This window comes from Choloepus didactylus, chromosome 20, assembly GCF_015220235.1.
Source record: "Choloepus didactylus isolate mChoDid1 chromosome 20, mChoDid1.pri, whole genome shotgun sequence".
Lineage (NCBI taxonomy): Eukaryota > Metazoa > Chordata > Mammalia > Pilosa > Megalonychidae > Choloepus > Choloepus didactylus.
The window spans coordinates 14,757,457-14,774,926 of record NC_051326.1 but is presented as its reverse complement, the minus strand read 5'-3'; the positions used below and the strand labels follow the sequence as shown (position 1 = coordinate 14,774,926).

The 17,470-nt window shown below is 37.7% G+C and overlaps 1 protein-coding gene across 1 annotated transcript in view; it reads right to left on the bottom strand.

The window, feature by feature from the left end:
- SELENOI (selenoprotein I) overlaps nucleotides 1-17,470 on the bottom strand; it is a 53,122-nt gene that overhangs the window by 14,786 nt on the left and 20,866 nt on the right. The window contains exons 2-6 of the mRNA XM_037813016.1: nucleotides 10,029-10,097; nucleotides 9,465-9,573; nucleotides 7,438-7,512; nucleotides 3,277-3,539; nucleotides 2,212-2,320 (exon numbers count right to left, since the gene is read on the bottom strand). Coding sequence (XP_037668944.1) covers nucleotides 2,212-2,320; nucleotides 3,277-3,539; nucleotides 7,438-7,512; nucleotides 9,465-9,573; nucleotides 10,029-10,097 — 625 coding nt within the window. The remainder of the gene's footprint in view (nucleotides 1-2,211; nucleotides 2,321-3,276; nucleotides 3,540-7,437; nucleotides 7,513-9,464; nucleotides 9,574-10,028; nucleotides 10,098-17,470) is intronic.

The window sequence follows — 17,470 nt, the reverse complement described above, 5'->3', positions numbered from 1 at the left end:
CAAAGTGTAACAAAATATGTATAGCATGTTACAATTTATCTATGAAAGGGGTGATAAACTACACCCCACCCCACACCAACACACACACATTTGCTTCTATTAAAAACCAAGAAAAAGTTCCTAGATTGTAAGCTCTTACAGCAGTCACATCTATTCCTGGGTTGTAATGGTTACCTCTAAAATTCTGAGATGTTTAGTCAAAAATATTAACTTACACATCCAAGAAGCTCAACCAACACCAAGAAGGACAAACACAAACACAAAACACACCTAGGCAAATGGCAGTTGAACTGCTGAAAGCTAAAGCTAAAGAGAATCTTAAAAGCAACAAGAGAAAAATGACACGTTACACGGTGACAATGATATGAGCTGACTCAGAAACAATGGAAGCCAGAGGACACAGAATGACATATTCAAAATGCTGAAAGAAAAAAAAAAAAGTAAAGGCAAAATGAAAGCATTTTCAGATAAACAAAAACTCAGAAAAAGCATTGCTACCAGACCTGCTCTACAAGAAATGCTAATGGAGTCCTTCATGCTTCTGGTAAAGGGGACCACATGGTAAAACTTGGATACACAGGAAGAAATGAAGTGTAGCATAAATGGGAAGTATGTGGATAAGTATAAAAGACTATATATTGTAAAAATCACCCAGAGCTAAGGCAATAGTGGTATATATACAACTAGACTGGCACTAGTACTGAAAATTGTTGAAGCCAGATGATTTTACCTAGAGATTTATTATACAAAAGTAGAAAGAATACAGATGTTTAAAATTTTCCATAATAAAAAGTGAAAAATAAAAAATGGAGAGGGGGAATTCTGCTCTCTACCTTTACGGCCTGTCTGCTGTACCCAAAGGCAATCTTCCACAATGGCAAACACAAGCCATGCCACCTACTAACAACCTTTTGTCATCCCTCCCCTCACCTTGAGGCCCTAGTCAGACAATCACAGCATCCATCCCAACCACACCATCTCACCACTCCATGGACACCACCAATTTTATTAGCAGCAGCTAGCATGCTTAAGCCCTAAGTATCTTCTCTATCCATTTGTATATGTTCAAATCTAGTACTGAACAAGCCAATATCTGTATATACAAACACATGGACTTTTGTTTTATTTCAGAAGGGAGAATTCAGATAAACTTATTAGTTACAGATACAGAAAAATTTATAAGCTATGGGCCTATTGTTGATCAAAATGAAAAGTAGCCACTTAACATTCAAAAATATGTCTCATATATCACAGGATTCTCTTATCATTAAATGTAACATTTAAATGTAAAGATGCAGCAAATCTGCTATAGGACAAGCTGCTTAAATCAAAAGATTCACTACAAAGCAGGACAATGAAGGTAAAGGAAATTCAAGGTAAAGAAAAAAACAGGTTGGTAGATTATAAAGGGTTCCCTAAAATACCTGAGGTCCAGAGCCACAGAAAAAGGCCCAAACAACTACTTTTCTGAAACCCAGTACCTAATACCCAATATTCTCAGCTGTTTCTAAACCTTTGCAAATTCCCATCCCATTGCCAAGGTTCATCAACAGAAAGGGACATGAGTATTTTTACAAACATGCCTTTTACAGAGGTCCTTAGTGCCTCTCTTGGTTCTCCAAAACAACTCAGATTCCTCTTCCACTTTGCCTCTCTCCATAACCCTAATGCTTTCTTCCACTCAGTCAGCCATCCTATAGATTTCCCCTTTGGCTAAGAAAAACAGGAAATATTACCACTACCAATAGTCTTCACCTAGCATTCAGTGGGATAAGTAGGAGTGCATCTGAGATGAACAAAGGCTCCATTTTTGGGGTGGATGTATTATAAGGTAATTTCTATTTTTCATCTATTTATTTCACACAAACCAATAACCTTCAAAATTGAGATAAGTATAAAACTCATACCAAATTTCCACCTAAATGTGGATCCTCTAATGCAGTCTAGATAAATTCAAATAGTTAAATTATAAGGCTTGTGTAATCTATTTTGGTATTTTCCCTCTGATTAGCAATTGTTTGATGCTGGAGGAAAAAAAAAGAAGAGAAAGAAACTTTTTTTTTCATAATGATAAGGTTGAAATCCTATAGGGTTGTTCTGTTTGCTGGAGGGCAGGAGGGAACAAGGGTCCACTGTTACTTGTAATAGTCAAACATTGGCTTTTGATAACAAAGTGATGGTTAAGACAGGCTTCAACATGGAGCTTCTTACCAATAATCACTGCAGTGAATAGGTCTCTATATAAGAAATTAAACAGGAAAGGTTCATACCAGGCCTCAACTCCCACAATCGCAGTCACTATGTAGACAAGAGAAATAGTCTGGAAGGAAAATGTAGACAAAAGCATACAGAGGAGTTAACGGCTAGAAAGATCAAGGAGTCAATAATGCTTTATGCTGCATAAATCTAGCCAAACAGTTTTAGTAAAAGCAAGAAGTATGCTTAAATTTGATATTGTGGCAAGTCTTCTTGCCTTTAAAAAAAACTATTCAAAGCCAACAGTGCTATAAAAAAACTTCCAGACAATGCAAGCTACTGGCCATCATCTGGAGCACTTTAAGGCACCTCATAAAATAGGTAGGTAAGCCAAAAGGTGATCCAATTTGCCCACCTTCCTCCAAGACACCCCAACTTCTGATTTCTTTAGTGGAGCCTTAGGTGCAAATGGGCAAAATGCCAACACAAAAAGCTGGGCTTCAAAGACAGGGAGAATTACTAGCAAGCCAATTACTAAGTAAAAAGAGAAAACAAATATCCCTACTCACTGAAAAGTGGGGAATGAAAGCAAAAAGCCAATAATTTAATTTTATGTCCATATCTTTCCTTCCAAAATCAACAGTTCAAATGAATGGATATTTAATAACACTGAGAAATTACTGTTAATTTTTGGTGTAATAATGGCATTTTTTTTTTTAAGAAACCTTAGTATTTAGAGATGTACATTAAAATATTGAGGAACTTGCTTAAAACTTGCTTAAAAATAATTGAGGGAGGAGGAAGTTCAGGAGGGTACAGATGAAACTAGATAGGCCACGTGCTGATAACTGCTGAAGCTAGGTAATAGGCACACAAGGGTTCACCAAACTATTATCTCTACTTTTGTGTATGTTTGAAATGTACCATAAAGTTAAAAAAAAATAAAATTAAAAAGCACATAGTCTTAACAACAACAACAAAAAAAAAGTATAAGGGCAACAAACAAGGAAAAAACTCTGAGAAATTACAAACTTTCCAAAACATCCATGACAATGTTAGAAATTTAAGGCACATACTTACCACCTGGCTAATATCATATCCCCATGGCAGGAAAAGAATTCCTGTGTTATACTTTTCCCAGTGACACAGGATGAAAGAAAACAAAACTATCCATAGTAGGAGATAAAGAACAAAAACACTGACACCAGTTGATCCTCGTCCAAAGATGGAATACACAGTTACAACAAAAAAAACACACGACCAACTATCGAGGCCATGGTCAAAAAGCTCCCCCAAGGGGGTGCTGGAATTAGTTCTACGGGCTTGCTTTCCATCCACACCATCTGGAACAAAACAACCACAGGAAAAAGGTCAACATCTGTACCAGTATGGAGAAAGTCATCTTTAATAAACTGGAGGGAAAAAAAAACAAATCAGCATAGTTAATATAGGAATATTAACTAAAGCATAGCTACTAGCCGCTACCTAAAAAAAAAAAAAAATTCAACCTTTGTACCATTCAAAAATTTCAGAAACAAACTCTGTAATTTCTCAGAGTTTAGTCTAACAATTAAAATATCACACTGGATGGCATCAGATGTCAGTCTGAGGCCTTGTGGATCACACCCCCTTTATCTAGTGTATGGATGAGTAGAAAAATGGGGATAAAAACTAAAGGACAAATGGAGTGGGATGGGGGGATGATTTGGGTGTTCTTTTTTCACTTTTATTTTTTATTCTTGTTCTGGTTCTTTCTGATGTAAGGAAAATGTTCAGAGATAGATTGTGGTGATGAACGCATAACTATGCTATCATACTGTGGACAGTGGATTGTATACCATGGATGATTGTATGGTGTGTGAATGTATTTCAATAAAACTGAATTTAATAAAAATAAAAAAATGTCAGTCTGAGGAAGAAGCATTCTATTTGGATTCTGGATTCCTCCAAATCTGCTTACCAACGGGGTTGTTCCACTAGGCTAATCACAAATACTCAAGCCTCCAATGCATATTCAGTATCTCTTCACTTACAATTTACTAACCTCTCCTGACTCTAGGATCTGAAAGCACTCTGTATTTCGGTCCTAACACTGATTTCATCCTGTTAAATATTACAGTCTCTTCTTTACAGATCTATTACCACCTTTCAGAAAAGGCTTTGAACACAGTGGGTGCTAAGCAAATGCAAGAATTCAATTTATTGAAACTGTGCAATGCACTAGTATTGGTGCTGTGAAGATTACAGGAATAAATTAAGTTTCTGCCCTTAAGAGACAAAACCTGATTAAAGGTATGGTATGTCATCAGAAACCATAAAAGAGTACAGAAAAGGGAGGGGTTTTCTTCAGACTAAAATAATCTAGAATGGTTTTCCAGACAAGATGAAATCTGAGTGGGGAGGGAAATAATGAGCTGGATTTGAGCAGGTAAGAGAGGAAGGAGTATACCATTTCAAGAGAAGGGAGAGCTATCAGCTATCAGCCAAAACCCTGAGATGGAAAAGCACAATGCAAGTAGGTTAGTTTGACTAGAAACTAGTATGTGAAGAGGACATTAGCAAGAGTCAAGAAAGGAGGTTTAAGCCAGTTTTATGGAGTCCAAGGAGCTATTAAAGGTATCTGAGTAGGAAAGTGACAAAAGCATAAGCTCTACTTCCCAAAGAATCACCTGGTATCAGTGTGAATGACAGACCGGAGAGAGGGACACTAATTAGCTGGCCTAAACAGAATGCAATGAGAGGGAATGAAATCTGGGATGGGGGTTGGGGGGGGTAGGGGTGGGGAGTGACATTAAGAAGGTAAAAATGACAGGATGCAGTACAAGGTGAGATATAAGGCCTAAAAAAAAGAAGACAAAGATGGCTCCAAATTTTCCAGTCTAGGAAACTAAGAGAATGGTGGTGATACCAGAAATAAGGAAGTCAGAAGAGGGGCAAGATTGATAGAAAACATGCTGAGTATACTTTTAGATACTGAAATTGCAGTGTTGGCAAGATATCCACATGATAATGTCAATCAACTCAATCCATGGGTACTAGCCACTCAGCAGACAGATAAGGGCTAGAAAGAGAGAGATGGAAATCATCCTAAGAGGGCGAAGTGAGAATCAGGATTACCAGGGGAATGAAGACAAAGAGAAAGCTCAGGAAAAGAGCATAGAATTAATCCTGGTCACAATTAGGACCTGAAACAGAAAAGAGTCTGAATTATACAAACGTTCCCCACAAAGCAATATAGTTGTTAACTGAGCACACTAGCATTAGGCTAATTGTAAAGATGTTTATCTTGTTCACCACAGTATTATTCCAGGGCCTAGCTCAATTTGTGGAAAAGAGGGACTTTTAAAAATATTTTTGAAGGAATATATGAAAGAAGGAATCCCAAACTCCTGCCCAAATCCTGCAGATCTATATTGAGAAATTTTCTGCTCCCCTAAGTAGCTAAAATATTTCCTTAAAGTCTTTTCTCATTATTCATTGGCTTAACAAGTTTCTATTTTCAGAGCAACTCCTGTGCAGTTAATACAAATACTGAATCCATGAACCACATATTAATCAGGTTTTACACATTTTCTCATTGAACCCATTCCAGCTCCACACTTGGGGGATGCAGCGATGAGTAAGATTTTTTTTTTTTTTTTTTTAGAAAGGTAATTCAGGGCATACACCATGTATTAAGAATGACCCCCAGCAGAACCTAGGATAGCACCCCATTGATCAACATTTCTGCAGCAGAATGCATGAATCGTCACACTAAGAGTAAAGAAAGAATAAACTGCCTTATGTAAGCTCAAAGCAGGTTTTACAACAAATAGTTCTTGTCAGATCAAGATTTTTGCCATAATTGTGGACCTGAATCAACACGTAGACAGATAGTATGATGTGTCAAAGGGCACCTGGCCCTTAGGATATGTGTTAAATGTCAGCGCTCACAGGCTACCCTTAGCCTATTCCTCCCAGCACTCCTTGGCAACCAAATCCTTTAGCAACATTTTAAAACCTGCTCATCATTAATGACAAAAGCTCCTGCCTAAATGTGTAACTCTGAACAAAGCTTTCCTTCAATTCTTTCAGACTTCACTGATAACTTCCTTCTCCAAACTCCTGCAGCTCTGATCATCCACCATGTTAATATTTAATCAGGTACTAAACTATATTGGTTTTGAGTGTGAGCCATTTTTATCTGAAGAGATCCAACTTAAAAGTCAGGGTCTGCTCTTTGATATGGATCTAAAACCTGTTTACTGAATACCTACCATAAGTTAAGCACCATTCTAGTTGCTGGGGATATAGCAGTGAACAAAACAAAGTACCCACCCTCAAGGAACCTACATTTTAGTCAGAGCAGACAGACTTATAATAAACCAATGTACAAGTAAATAGATAATATATCATATGATTTTAAGTGCTATGGAGAATAAAGGACAAGCCACGCAGATAATTCTGGGAAAAAAAAAAAGCATTTCTGGTAGAACAAATAGTATAGCCCATCGACTTCCCCAACCACAACCTCTACCAAATAAGAACTGATCACTTCTTTGTTTGTTCTCCCACTGTGCTGATACATACTTCTATTATAGCATTTCTCCCACTATTCTATAACTATTTGATAGATCAGTATTGTTTCTCAAACTTAAGGCAAAAATGATGTCTTATTCCAGGGGATTGGCAAATATTTTTGTCAAAGGCCAGAAAGTAAATATTCTCCAGAAAACAGAAGCAGAGAGAACACTTCCTGACTCATTTATGAAGCCAGCATTACCCTAATATCAAAATCAGACAGAGACATTACAAGACAGGAAAATTACAGACAAATATCTCTCATAAAAATAGACAGCAAATATTTTAGGCTTTGTGGGCCATACAGTCAGTATGTGCTGCATCTACTCAACTGGACTATTACCAGGGGAAAGCAGCCATAGAAAATATATAAAGAAAAGAACATAGCTGTGTTCCAACAAAATTTTATTTACAAAAATTGGCGATGGGCCAGATTTGGCCCACAGGCATAGTTTGCCAACTCCAATCTCATTCTTTGTATCCCTAGCAATGAATGACAACATTTTTCATAGAGAAACTGAAAAACATTTATCAAATTGAACCAGATATTAATAAACCCGAGTTAAACTGAATTAAGTAAGCATAGGAGAAAAGAATAAATTAGTGGTGGTAGTGGGGTGGCTACCCCTGCTTACAGATTCACCAGCCATCGACTAAAATGAGTATTTGCCAATCTCTTACCTAGAGTATAGGCTAGGAAGTTGAGGATGCCCACTACAATCCAGATCCAATCAGGTACATGCTTGTGACCTGGTGCTGTAAAGTAAAGCAACTAAGTATTTCAATACAGTCTCACTAAGTACAATAATTCTTACCAAAGCAGACACTGCCAGTGAGAAATGTTTCTATTTGTTTAACAGAGGTTAAAGTACTTTTACAATATATTTTGAATGCAGCACTAAATAAATATTAAAATATATCCGTAAACTCTGGCTAACCAAAGAAGCGACTCCCCAGACCCTTCTAAATAATAAGCATTTATTTTGACCTTTAATCTTAACTTGAGACTGAGTGTTCATCTTTACTTGAAAATTACTTATGTGCCTAGAATGAAAAGGACTATACTTTGGGAATAAAAAAAAAGTTCAAGTTTAATCTAATCCTCATCGTTTATGATATTACTACAAACACATTCTGATCCTTTATCCTATATTCTCTCACTGTATTACTTATTAACCAAACCAAAGACCTTTTCATTTGGATATAGAGAGATTACCTCAACTTGATGATTTTGGCATCAGAATCATTCTGAAATGTCTGGACCTCACTTTCTCCCCCTATGATAGAACAACTGAGAATCAGAAGGTCTGGGTTCTAGTCCTTGCCCTATAATCAATGAGTGTTGTGACCCTGAATATATCATTTAACCTCTGCAGTCTTCCATTTCTCAAATATAAAATAAGGTTTTTGGACTAGCTGGTTTATCTGGTCCTTTAGGTTCTATGATTTGTGGAAATATATATATTTACATATTTTAATTATTTTCATAACTATGATAAATAATCTTACATAGAACAGTCAGAGAAAATAATACTTCTGGTTATGAAGATACATATTTTGAGGATGTCCTGAGGATTAAAATACAAATAAAAAACATTTAATGAAATTTAATCTAACTGATATTCATATGGTACTTTAGGATCTTCTAGTGCCTCAGAGTTGGCATTTAAGACTTCAAAAACCATTTTGTTATATTCACAGAAGTAATGGCTAGAAGTTTCAGTTGATAAAGCTCAGCTTATTTAGTTTCAATATCCAGAATTTCTAGAATATCAGGTGTTTGCAACTCCAAATTTTCTTACATTTCAAAGCAGTGCTGTCAGTGGTTGTTCATTTCCCCAACAACCCACAAAAGCCTACTGAACCCACAACTCAGATAAATTTTAATACCAAGACTCCTAACTACATCATTTATGTTATAGTTAGGAGTCTTGGTATTAAAGTACATTCTCTAACTTAGAATGTAAAAAATAATCTACTTCGATATTTCTGTTTTCACCTCAACCAACTAGCTGAGCAATGAAAATGAACTCTGTCTCGCACTATCCCCCTTCTGCCATCCCAAATACACTCCAGATTCCCTCCTATGTCCTGGGGCAGAAGCTAGGTGTGGGATAACATGAAGATTAGGAATAGGGGTGAAAGAAGATAACAGAGTACAGGAAGGGAACAGGTAAAAAGAGGTTCCAAAAAAAGCAACTGTTCTGTCTTCCTCCATAAGGGTCCAGACTTTTGTCAATAAACATTTAAGGTTCAAAGGCTTGTTCTCAGAGGAAAATGGGAATTATAAAGGCAAGTACGGATGATGAGCAGAAGTAAAGAGAGAAATCACATTCTCTTAAGAAGAAAAGGAGTTTTTCTTGCATAACTAGAAAAAAGGGGATATTTGTAGAATTGGTAGGTATGTTGGCCCTTTTGCAGTCCTAATTTTCTGTCTTCTTATAAATCCAATTATTTTTTATTTACCAAAACCCCCTTGCTCTTCAGACAGTATATTTAAATAGAATAGGCCAATTGGTATTATACTTCTAGAACTTAATGGAAATATACATAATAGACTGAAAACACACTTAGCTTTTGTACACAATTCTGACATTTTACATATCATTTTCACAGCTAAAACTTTTCAGAAATACAAGCATACTAACAGAACCAGATGACATTTTTCTCTACTTAGACATTTTATATTTTACACCAAATAATCTTACCTGAAGCATAAAAGTCAGGATCAAAGTATGCCATAAGTAGAAAATTGAATACAACCAGCAAAAAGCCAGAAAAGGTTATCAGATTTGGAGCCAGCCAAGTAGGAAATACCTATTTTTTTCAAAGAAATTATAAGATAAAATAGAGGAATCTTCAGTCAATATACACCCTAATATGCAAATTTGTCATAAGAAAAGTTATAAATCTGAAAGATCATATACAGGAGGTATATATACAGTACATAGTCTCCAATTGAGAAAAATAAGCACTTCTTTCTTCTTTGTACCCTACATATTTGAAATTTTTCTAAAACTTAAAATGATAAAGTTAAATCTATTTTAGAAAACCTAAAAAGGCGCTTTATAAAAGTTATACATTTCACAGTATAATCTTAGATTTCAACAATGAGGTAAATTAAAAGGTATATGACTAAGGGAAGGGAGGGTGAAAAGGAGAGTTTCTATAGATATCTTCTTAAACTGAGAACTGCATCCACGACACTACATAAAATACGCTAAAACATTTAAAACTCACTAAACATAAGTAAAGCCTATTAATCACCTTACCTTTACTATAGTATTCCAAAACGGATGCATGATGTATAAAGAAAGTGGATTGGTATCCACAGCACTGTACTGTTAAGAAATGAAACAAAATATTAAGGGTTAATCCTTGTATAGTAGCAAATAGAATAATATTTCTCAAATGAAAATAATGGTTCAAAAATAACCCAGAGAAAGAGGAGGCGGGGCAAGATGGCAGACTGGTGAGCTGTATGTTTTAGTTACTCCTCCAGGAAAGTAGGTAAAAAGCCAGGAACTGCGTGGACTGGACACCACAGAGCAATCTGTCTTTGGGCATACTTCATACAACACCCATGAAAACGTGGAACTGCTGAGATCAGCGAAATCTGTAAGTTTTTGCGGCCAGGGGACCCGCGCCCCTCCCTGCCAGGCTCAGTCCTGGGGGGGGAGGGGCTGTCAGCTCCAGGAAGGAGAAGGGAGAATTGCAGTGGCTGCTCTTATCGGAAACTCATTCTACTGATTCAAACTCCAACCATAGATAGACTGAGACCAGACACCAGAGACTCTGAGAGCAGCCAGCCCAGCAGAGAGGAGACAGGCATAGAAAAAAAACAACACGAAAAACTCCAAAATAAAAGCAGAGGATTTTTGGAGTTCTGGTGAACACAGAAAGGGGAAGGGCGGAGATCAGGCCTTGAGGCGCATATGCAAATCCCGAAGCAAGGCTGATCTCTCTGCCCTGTGCACCTTTCCTTAATGGCCCTGGCTGCTTTGTCTATTAGCATTTCAATAACCCATTAGATCTCTGAGGAGGGCCGTTTTTTTTTTTTTTTTTTTTTTTTTAAATCCTTTTAGCTTTTTCTAAAACAATTACTCTAAGAAGCTCAATACAGAAAGCTTCAAAGAATTGAAATTTGGGCACGTCAAGTCAAGAGCAGAACTAAGAGAGCTCTGAGACAAAAGGCAATAATCCAGTGGCTGAGAAAATTCACTAAACAACACAACTTCCCAAGAAAAGGGGGGTGTCCGCTCACAGCCACCATCCTGGTGGACAGGAAACACTCCTACCCATCGCCAGCCCCATAGCCCAGAGCTGCCCCAGACAACCCAGTGTGATGGAAGTGCTTCAAATAACAGGCACACACCACAAAACTGGGCGTGGACATTAGCCTTCCCTGCAACCTCAGCTGAATGTCCCAGAGCTGGGAAGGGGGAGCAGTGTGAATTAACAGAGCCCCATTCAGCCATCATTTGAGCAGACTGGGAGCCTCCCAACACAGCCCAGCAGCCCAGAACTGCCCTGGGGGGACGGCACTCACCTGTGACATAGCACAGTCATCCCTCAACAGAGGACCCGGGGTGCACAGCCTGGAAGAGGGGCCCACTTGCAAGTCTCAGGAGCCATACGCCAATACCAAAGACTTGTGGGTCAGTGGCAGAGACAAACTGTGGCAGGACTGAACTGAAGGATTAGACTATTGCAGTAGCTTTAAAACTCTAGGATCATCAGGGAGATTTGATTGTTAGGGCCACCCCCCCTCCCCGACTGCCCAGAAACACGCCCCACATACAGGGCAGGCAACACCAACTACACACGCAAGCTTGGTACACCAATTGGGCCCCACAAGACTCACTCCCCCACTCACCAAAAAGGCTAAGCAGGGGAGATCTGGCTTGTGGAGAACAGGTGGCTCGTGGACGTCACCTGCTGGTTAGTTAGAGAAAGTGTACTCCACGAAGCTGTAGATCTGATAAATTAGAGATAAGGACTTCAACTAGTCTACAAACCCTAAAAGAACCCTATCAAGTTCAGCAAATGCCACGAGGCCAAAAACAACAGAAAATTATAAAGCATATGAAAAAACCAGACGATATGGATAACCCAAGCCCAAGCACCCAAATCAAAAGACCAGAAGAGACACACCTAGAGCAGCTACTCAAAGAACTAAAGATGAACAATGAGACCATAGTACGGGATATGAAGGAAATCAAGAAGACCCTAGAAGAGCATAAAGAAGACATTGCAAGACTAAATAAAAAAATGGATGATCTTATGGAAATTAAAGAAACTGTTGACCAAATTAAAAAGATTCTGGACACTCATAGTACAAGACTAGAGGAAGTTGAACAACGAATCAGTGACCTGGAAGATGACAGAATGGAAAATGAAAGCATAAAAGAAAGAATGGGGAAAAAAATTGAAAAACTCGAAATGGACCTCAGGGATATGATAGATAATATGAAACGTCCGAATATAAGACTCATTGGTGTCCCAGAAGGGGAAGAAAAGGGTAAAGGTCTAGGAAGAGTATTCAAAGAAATTGTTGGGGAAAACTTCCCAAATCTTCTAAACAACATAAACACACAAATCATAAATGCTCAGCGAACTCCAAATAGAATAAATCCAAAAAAACCCACTCCGAGACATATACTGATCACACTGTCAAACATAGAAGAGAAGGAGCAAGTTCTGAAAGCAGCAAGAGAAAAGCAATTCACCACATACAAAGGAAACAGCATAAGACTAAGTAGTGACTACTCAGCAGCCACCATGGAGGCGAGAAGGCAGTGGCACGATATATTTAAAATTCTGAGTGAGAGGAATTTCCAGCCAAGAATACTTTATCCAGCAAAGCTCTCCTTCAAATTTGAGGGAGAGCTTAAATTTTTCACAGACAAAGAAATGCTGAGAGAATTTGCTAACAAGAGACCTGCCCTACTGGAGATACTCAAGGGAGCCCTACAGACAGAGAAACAAAGACAGGACAGAGAGACTTGGAGAAAGGTTCAGTACTAAAGAGATTCGGTATGGGTACAATAAAGGATATTAATAGAGAGAGGGAAAAATATGGCAAACATAATCCAAAGGATAAGATGGCCGATTCAAGAAATGCCTTCACGGTTTTAACGTTGAATGTAAATGGATTAAACTCCCCAATTAAAAGATATAGATTCGCAGAATGGATCAAAAAAAATGAACCATCAATATGTTGCATACAAGAGACTCATCTTAGACACAGGGACACAAAGAAACTGAAAGTGAAAGGATGGAAAAAAATATTTCATGCAAGCCACAGCCAAAAGAAAGCAGGTGTAGCAATATTAATCTCAGATAAAATAGACTTCAAATGCAGGGATGTTTTGAGAGACAAAGAAGGCCACTACGTACTAATAAAAGGGGCAATTCAGCAAGAAGAAATAACAATCGTAAATGTCTATGCACGCAACCAAGGTGCCACAAAATACATGAGAGAAACACTGGCAAAACTAAAGGAAGCAATTGATGTTTCCACAATAATTGTGGGAGACTTCAACACATCACTCTCTCCTATAGATAGATCAACCAGACAGAAGACCAATAAGGAAATTGAAAACCTAAACAATCTGATAAATGAATTAGATTTAACAGACATATACAGGACATTACATCCCAAATCACCAGGATACACATACTTTTCTAGTGCTCACGGAACTTTCTCCAGAATAGATCATATGCTGGGACATAAAACAAGCCTCAATAAATTTAAAAAGATTGAAATTATTCAAAGCACATTCTCTGACCACAATGGAATACAATTAGAAGTCAATAACCATCAGAGACTTAGAAAATTCACAAATACCTGGAGGTTAAACAACACACTCCTAAACAATCAGTGGGTTAAAGAAGAAATAGCAAGAGAAATTGCTAAATATATAGAGACGAATGAAAATGAGAACACAACATACCAAAACCTATGGGATGCAGCAAAAGCAGTGCTAAGGGGGAAATTTATAGCACTAAACGCATATATTAAAAAGGAAGAAAGAGCCAAAATCAAAGAACTAATGGATCAACTGAAGAAGCTAGAAAATGAACAGCAAACCAATCCTAAACCAAGTACAAGAAAAGAAATAACAAGGATTAAAGCAGAAATAAATGACATAGAGAACAAAAAAACAATAGAAAGGATAAATATCACCAAAAGTTGGTTCTTTGAGAAGATCAACAAGATTGACAAGCCCCTAGCTAGACTGACAAAATCAAAAAGAGAGAAGACCCATATAAACAAAATAATGAATGAAAAAGGTGACATAACTGCAGATCCTGAAGAAATTAAAAAAATTATAAGAGGATATTATGAACAACTGTATGGCAACAAACTGGATAATGTAGAAGAAATGGACAATTTCCTGGAAACATATGAACAACCTAGACTGACCAGAGAAGAAATAGAAGACCTCAACCAACCCATCACAAGCAAAGAGATCCAATCAGTCATCAAAAATCTTCCCACAAATAAATGCCCAGGGCCAGATGGCTTCACAGGGGAATTCTACCAAACTTTCCAGAAAGAACTGACACCAATCTTACTCAAACTCTTTCAAAACATTGAAAAAAATGGAACACTACCTAACTCATTTTATGAAGCTAACATCAATCTAATACCAAAACCAGGCAAAGATGCTACAAAAAAGGAAAACTACCGGCCAATCTCCCTAATGAATATAGATGCAAAAATCCTCAACAAAATACTTGCAAATCGAATCCAAAGACACATTAAAAAAATCATACACCATGACCAAGTGGGGTTCATTCCAGGCATGCAAGGATGGTTCAACATAAGAAAAACAATCAATGTATTACAACACATTAAAAACTCGAAAGGGAAAAATCAATTGATCATCTCAATAGATGCTGAAAAAGCATTTGACAAAATCCAACATCCCTTTTTGATAAAAACACTTCAAAAGGTAGGAATTGAAGGAAACTTCCTCAACATAATAAAGAGCATATATGAAAAACCCACAGCCAGCATAGTACTCAATGGTGAGAGACTGAAAGCCTTCCCTCTAAGATCAGGAACAAGACAAGGATGCCCGCTGTCACCACTGTTATTCAACATTGTGCTGGAAGTGCTAGCCAGGGCAATCCGGCAAGACAAAGAAATAAAAGGCATCCAAATTGGAAAAGAAGAAGTAAAACTGTCATTGTTTGCAGATGATATGATCTTATATCTAGAAAACCCTGAGAAATCAACGATACACCTACTAGAGCTAATAAACAAATTTAGCAAAGTAGCGGGATACAAGATTAATGCACATAAGTCAGTAATGTTTCTATATGCTAGAAATGAACAAACTGAAGAGACACTCAAGAAAAGATACCATTTTCAATAGCAACTAAAAAAATCAAGTACCTAGGAATAAACTTAACCAAAGATGTAAAAGACCTATACAAAGAAAACTACATAACTCTACTAAAAGAAATAGAAGGGGACCTTAAAAGATGGAAAAATATTCCATGTTCATGGATAGGAAGGCTAAATGTCATTAAGATGTCAATTCTACCCAAACTCATCTACAGATTCAATGCAATCCCAATCAAAATTCCAACAACCTACTTTGCAGACTTGGAAAAGCTAGTTATCAAATTTATTTGGAAAGGGAAGATGCCTCGAATTGCTAAAGACACTCTAAAAAAGAAAAACGAAGTGGGAGGACTTACACTCCCTGACTTTGAAGCTTATTATAAAGCCACAGTTGCCAAAACAGCATGGTACTGGCACAAAGATAGACATATAGATCAATGGAATCGAATTGAGAATTCAGAGATAGACCCTCAGATCTATGGCCGACTGATCTTTGATAAGGCCCCCAAAGTCACCGAACTGAGCCATAATGGTCTTTTCAACAAATGGGGCTGGGAGAGTTGGATATCCATATCCAAAAGAATGAAAGAGGACCCCTACCTCACCCCCTACACAAAAATTAACTCAAAATGGACCAAAGATCTCAATATAAAAGAAAGTACCATAAAACTCCTAGAAGATAATGTAGGAAAACATCTTCAAGACCTTGTATTAGGAGGCCACTTCCTAGACTTTACACCCAAAGCACAAGCAACAAAAGAGAAAATAGATAAATGGGAACTCCTCAAGCTTAGAAGTTTCTGCACCTCAAAGGAATTTCTCAAAAAGGTAAAGAGGCAGCCAACTCAATGGGAAAAAATTTTTGGAAACCATGTATCTGAGAAAAGACTGATATCTTGCATATACAAAGAAATCCTACAACTCAATGACAATAGTACAGACAGCCCAATTATAAAATGGGCAAAAGATATGAAAAGACAGTTCTCTGAAGAGGAAATACAAATGGCCAAGAAACACATGAAAAAATGTTCAGCTTCACTAGCTATTAGAGAGATGCAAATTAAGACCACAATGAGATACCATCTAACACCGGTTAGAATGGCTGCCATTAAACAAACAGGAAACTACAAATGCTGGAGGGGATGTGGAGAAACTGGAACTCTTATTCATTGTTGGTGGGACTGTATAATGGTTCAGCCACTCTGGAAGTCAGTCTGGCAGTTCCTTAGAAAACTAGATATAGAGCTACCATTCGATCCAGCGATTGCACTTCTCGGTATATACCCGGAAGATCGGAAAGCAGTGATACGAACAGATATCTGCACGCCAATGTTCATAGCAGCATTATTCACAATTGCCAAGAGATGGAAACAACCCAAATGTCCTTCAACAGATGAGTGGATAAATAAAATGTGGTATATACACACGATGGAATACTACGCGGCAGTAAGAAGGAACGATCTGGTGAAACATATGACAACATGGATGAACCTTGAAGACATAATGCTGAGCGAAATAAGCCAGGCACAAAAAGAGAAATATTATATGCTACCACTAATGTGAACTTTGAAAAATGTAAAACAAATGGTTTATAATGTAGAATGTAGGGGAACTAGCAGTAGAGAGCAATTAAGGAAGGGGGAACAATAATCCAAGAAGAACAGATAAGCTATTTAACGTTCTGGGGATGCCCAGAAATGACTATGGTCTGTTAATTTCTGATGGATGTAGTAGGAACAAGTTCACTGAAATGTTGCTATATTATGTAACTTTCTTGGGGTAAAGTAGGAACATGTTGGAAGTTAAGCAGTTATCTTAGGTTAATTGTCTTTTTCTTACTCCCTTGCTATGGTCTCTTTGAAATGTTCTTTTATTGTATGTTTGTTTTCTTTTTAACTTTTTTTTCATACAGTTGATTTGAAAAAAGAAGGGAAAGTTAAAAAAAAAAAAAAAAGAAAAAAGACAAACAAGGAAAAAAAAAAAAAAGATGTAGTGCCCCCTTGAGGAGCCTGTGGAGAATGCAGGGGTATTCGCCTACCCCACCTCCATGGTTGCTAACATGACCACAGACATAGGGGACTGGTGGTTTGATGGGTTGAGCCCTCTACCATAAGTTTTACCCTTGGGAAGACGGTTGCTGCAAAGGAGAGGCTAGGCCTCCCTGTATTTGTGCCTAAGAGTCTCCTCCTGAATGCCTCTTTGTTGCTCAGATGTGGCCCTCTCTCTCTGGCTAAGCCAACTTGAAAGGTGAAATCACTGCCCTCCCCCCTACGTGGGATCAGACACCCAGGGAAGTGAATCTCCCTGGCAACGTGGAATATGACTCCCGGGGAGGAATGTAGACCCGGCATCGTG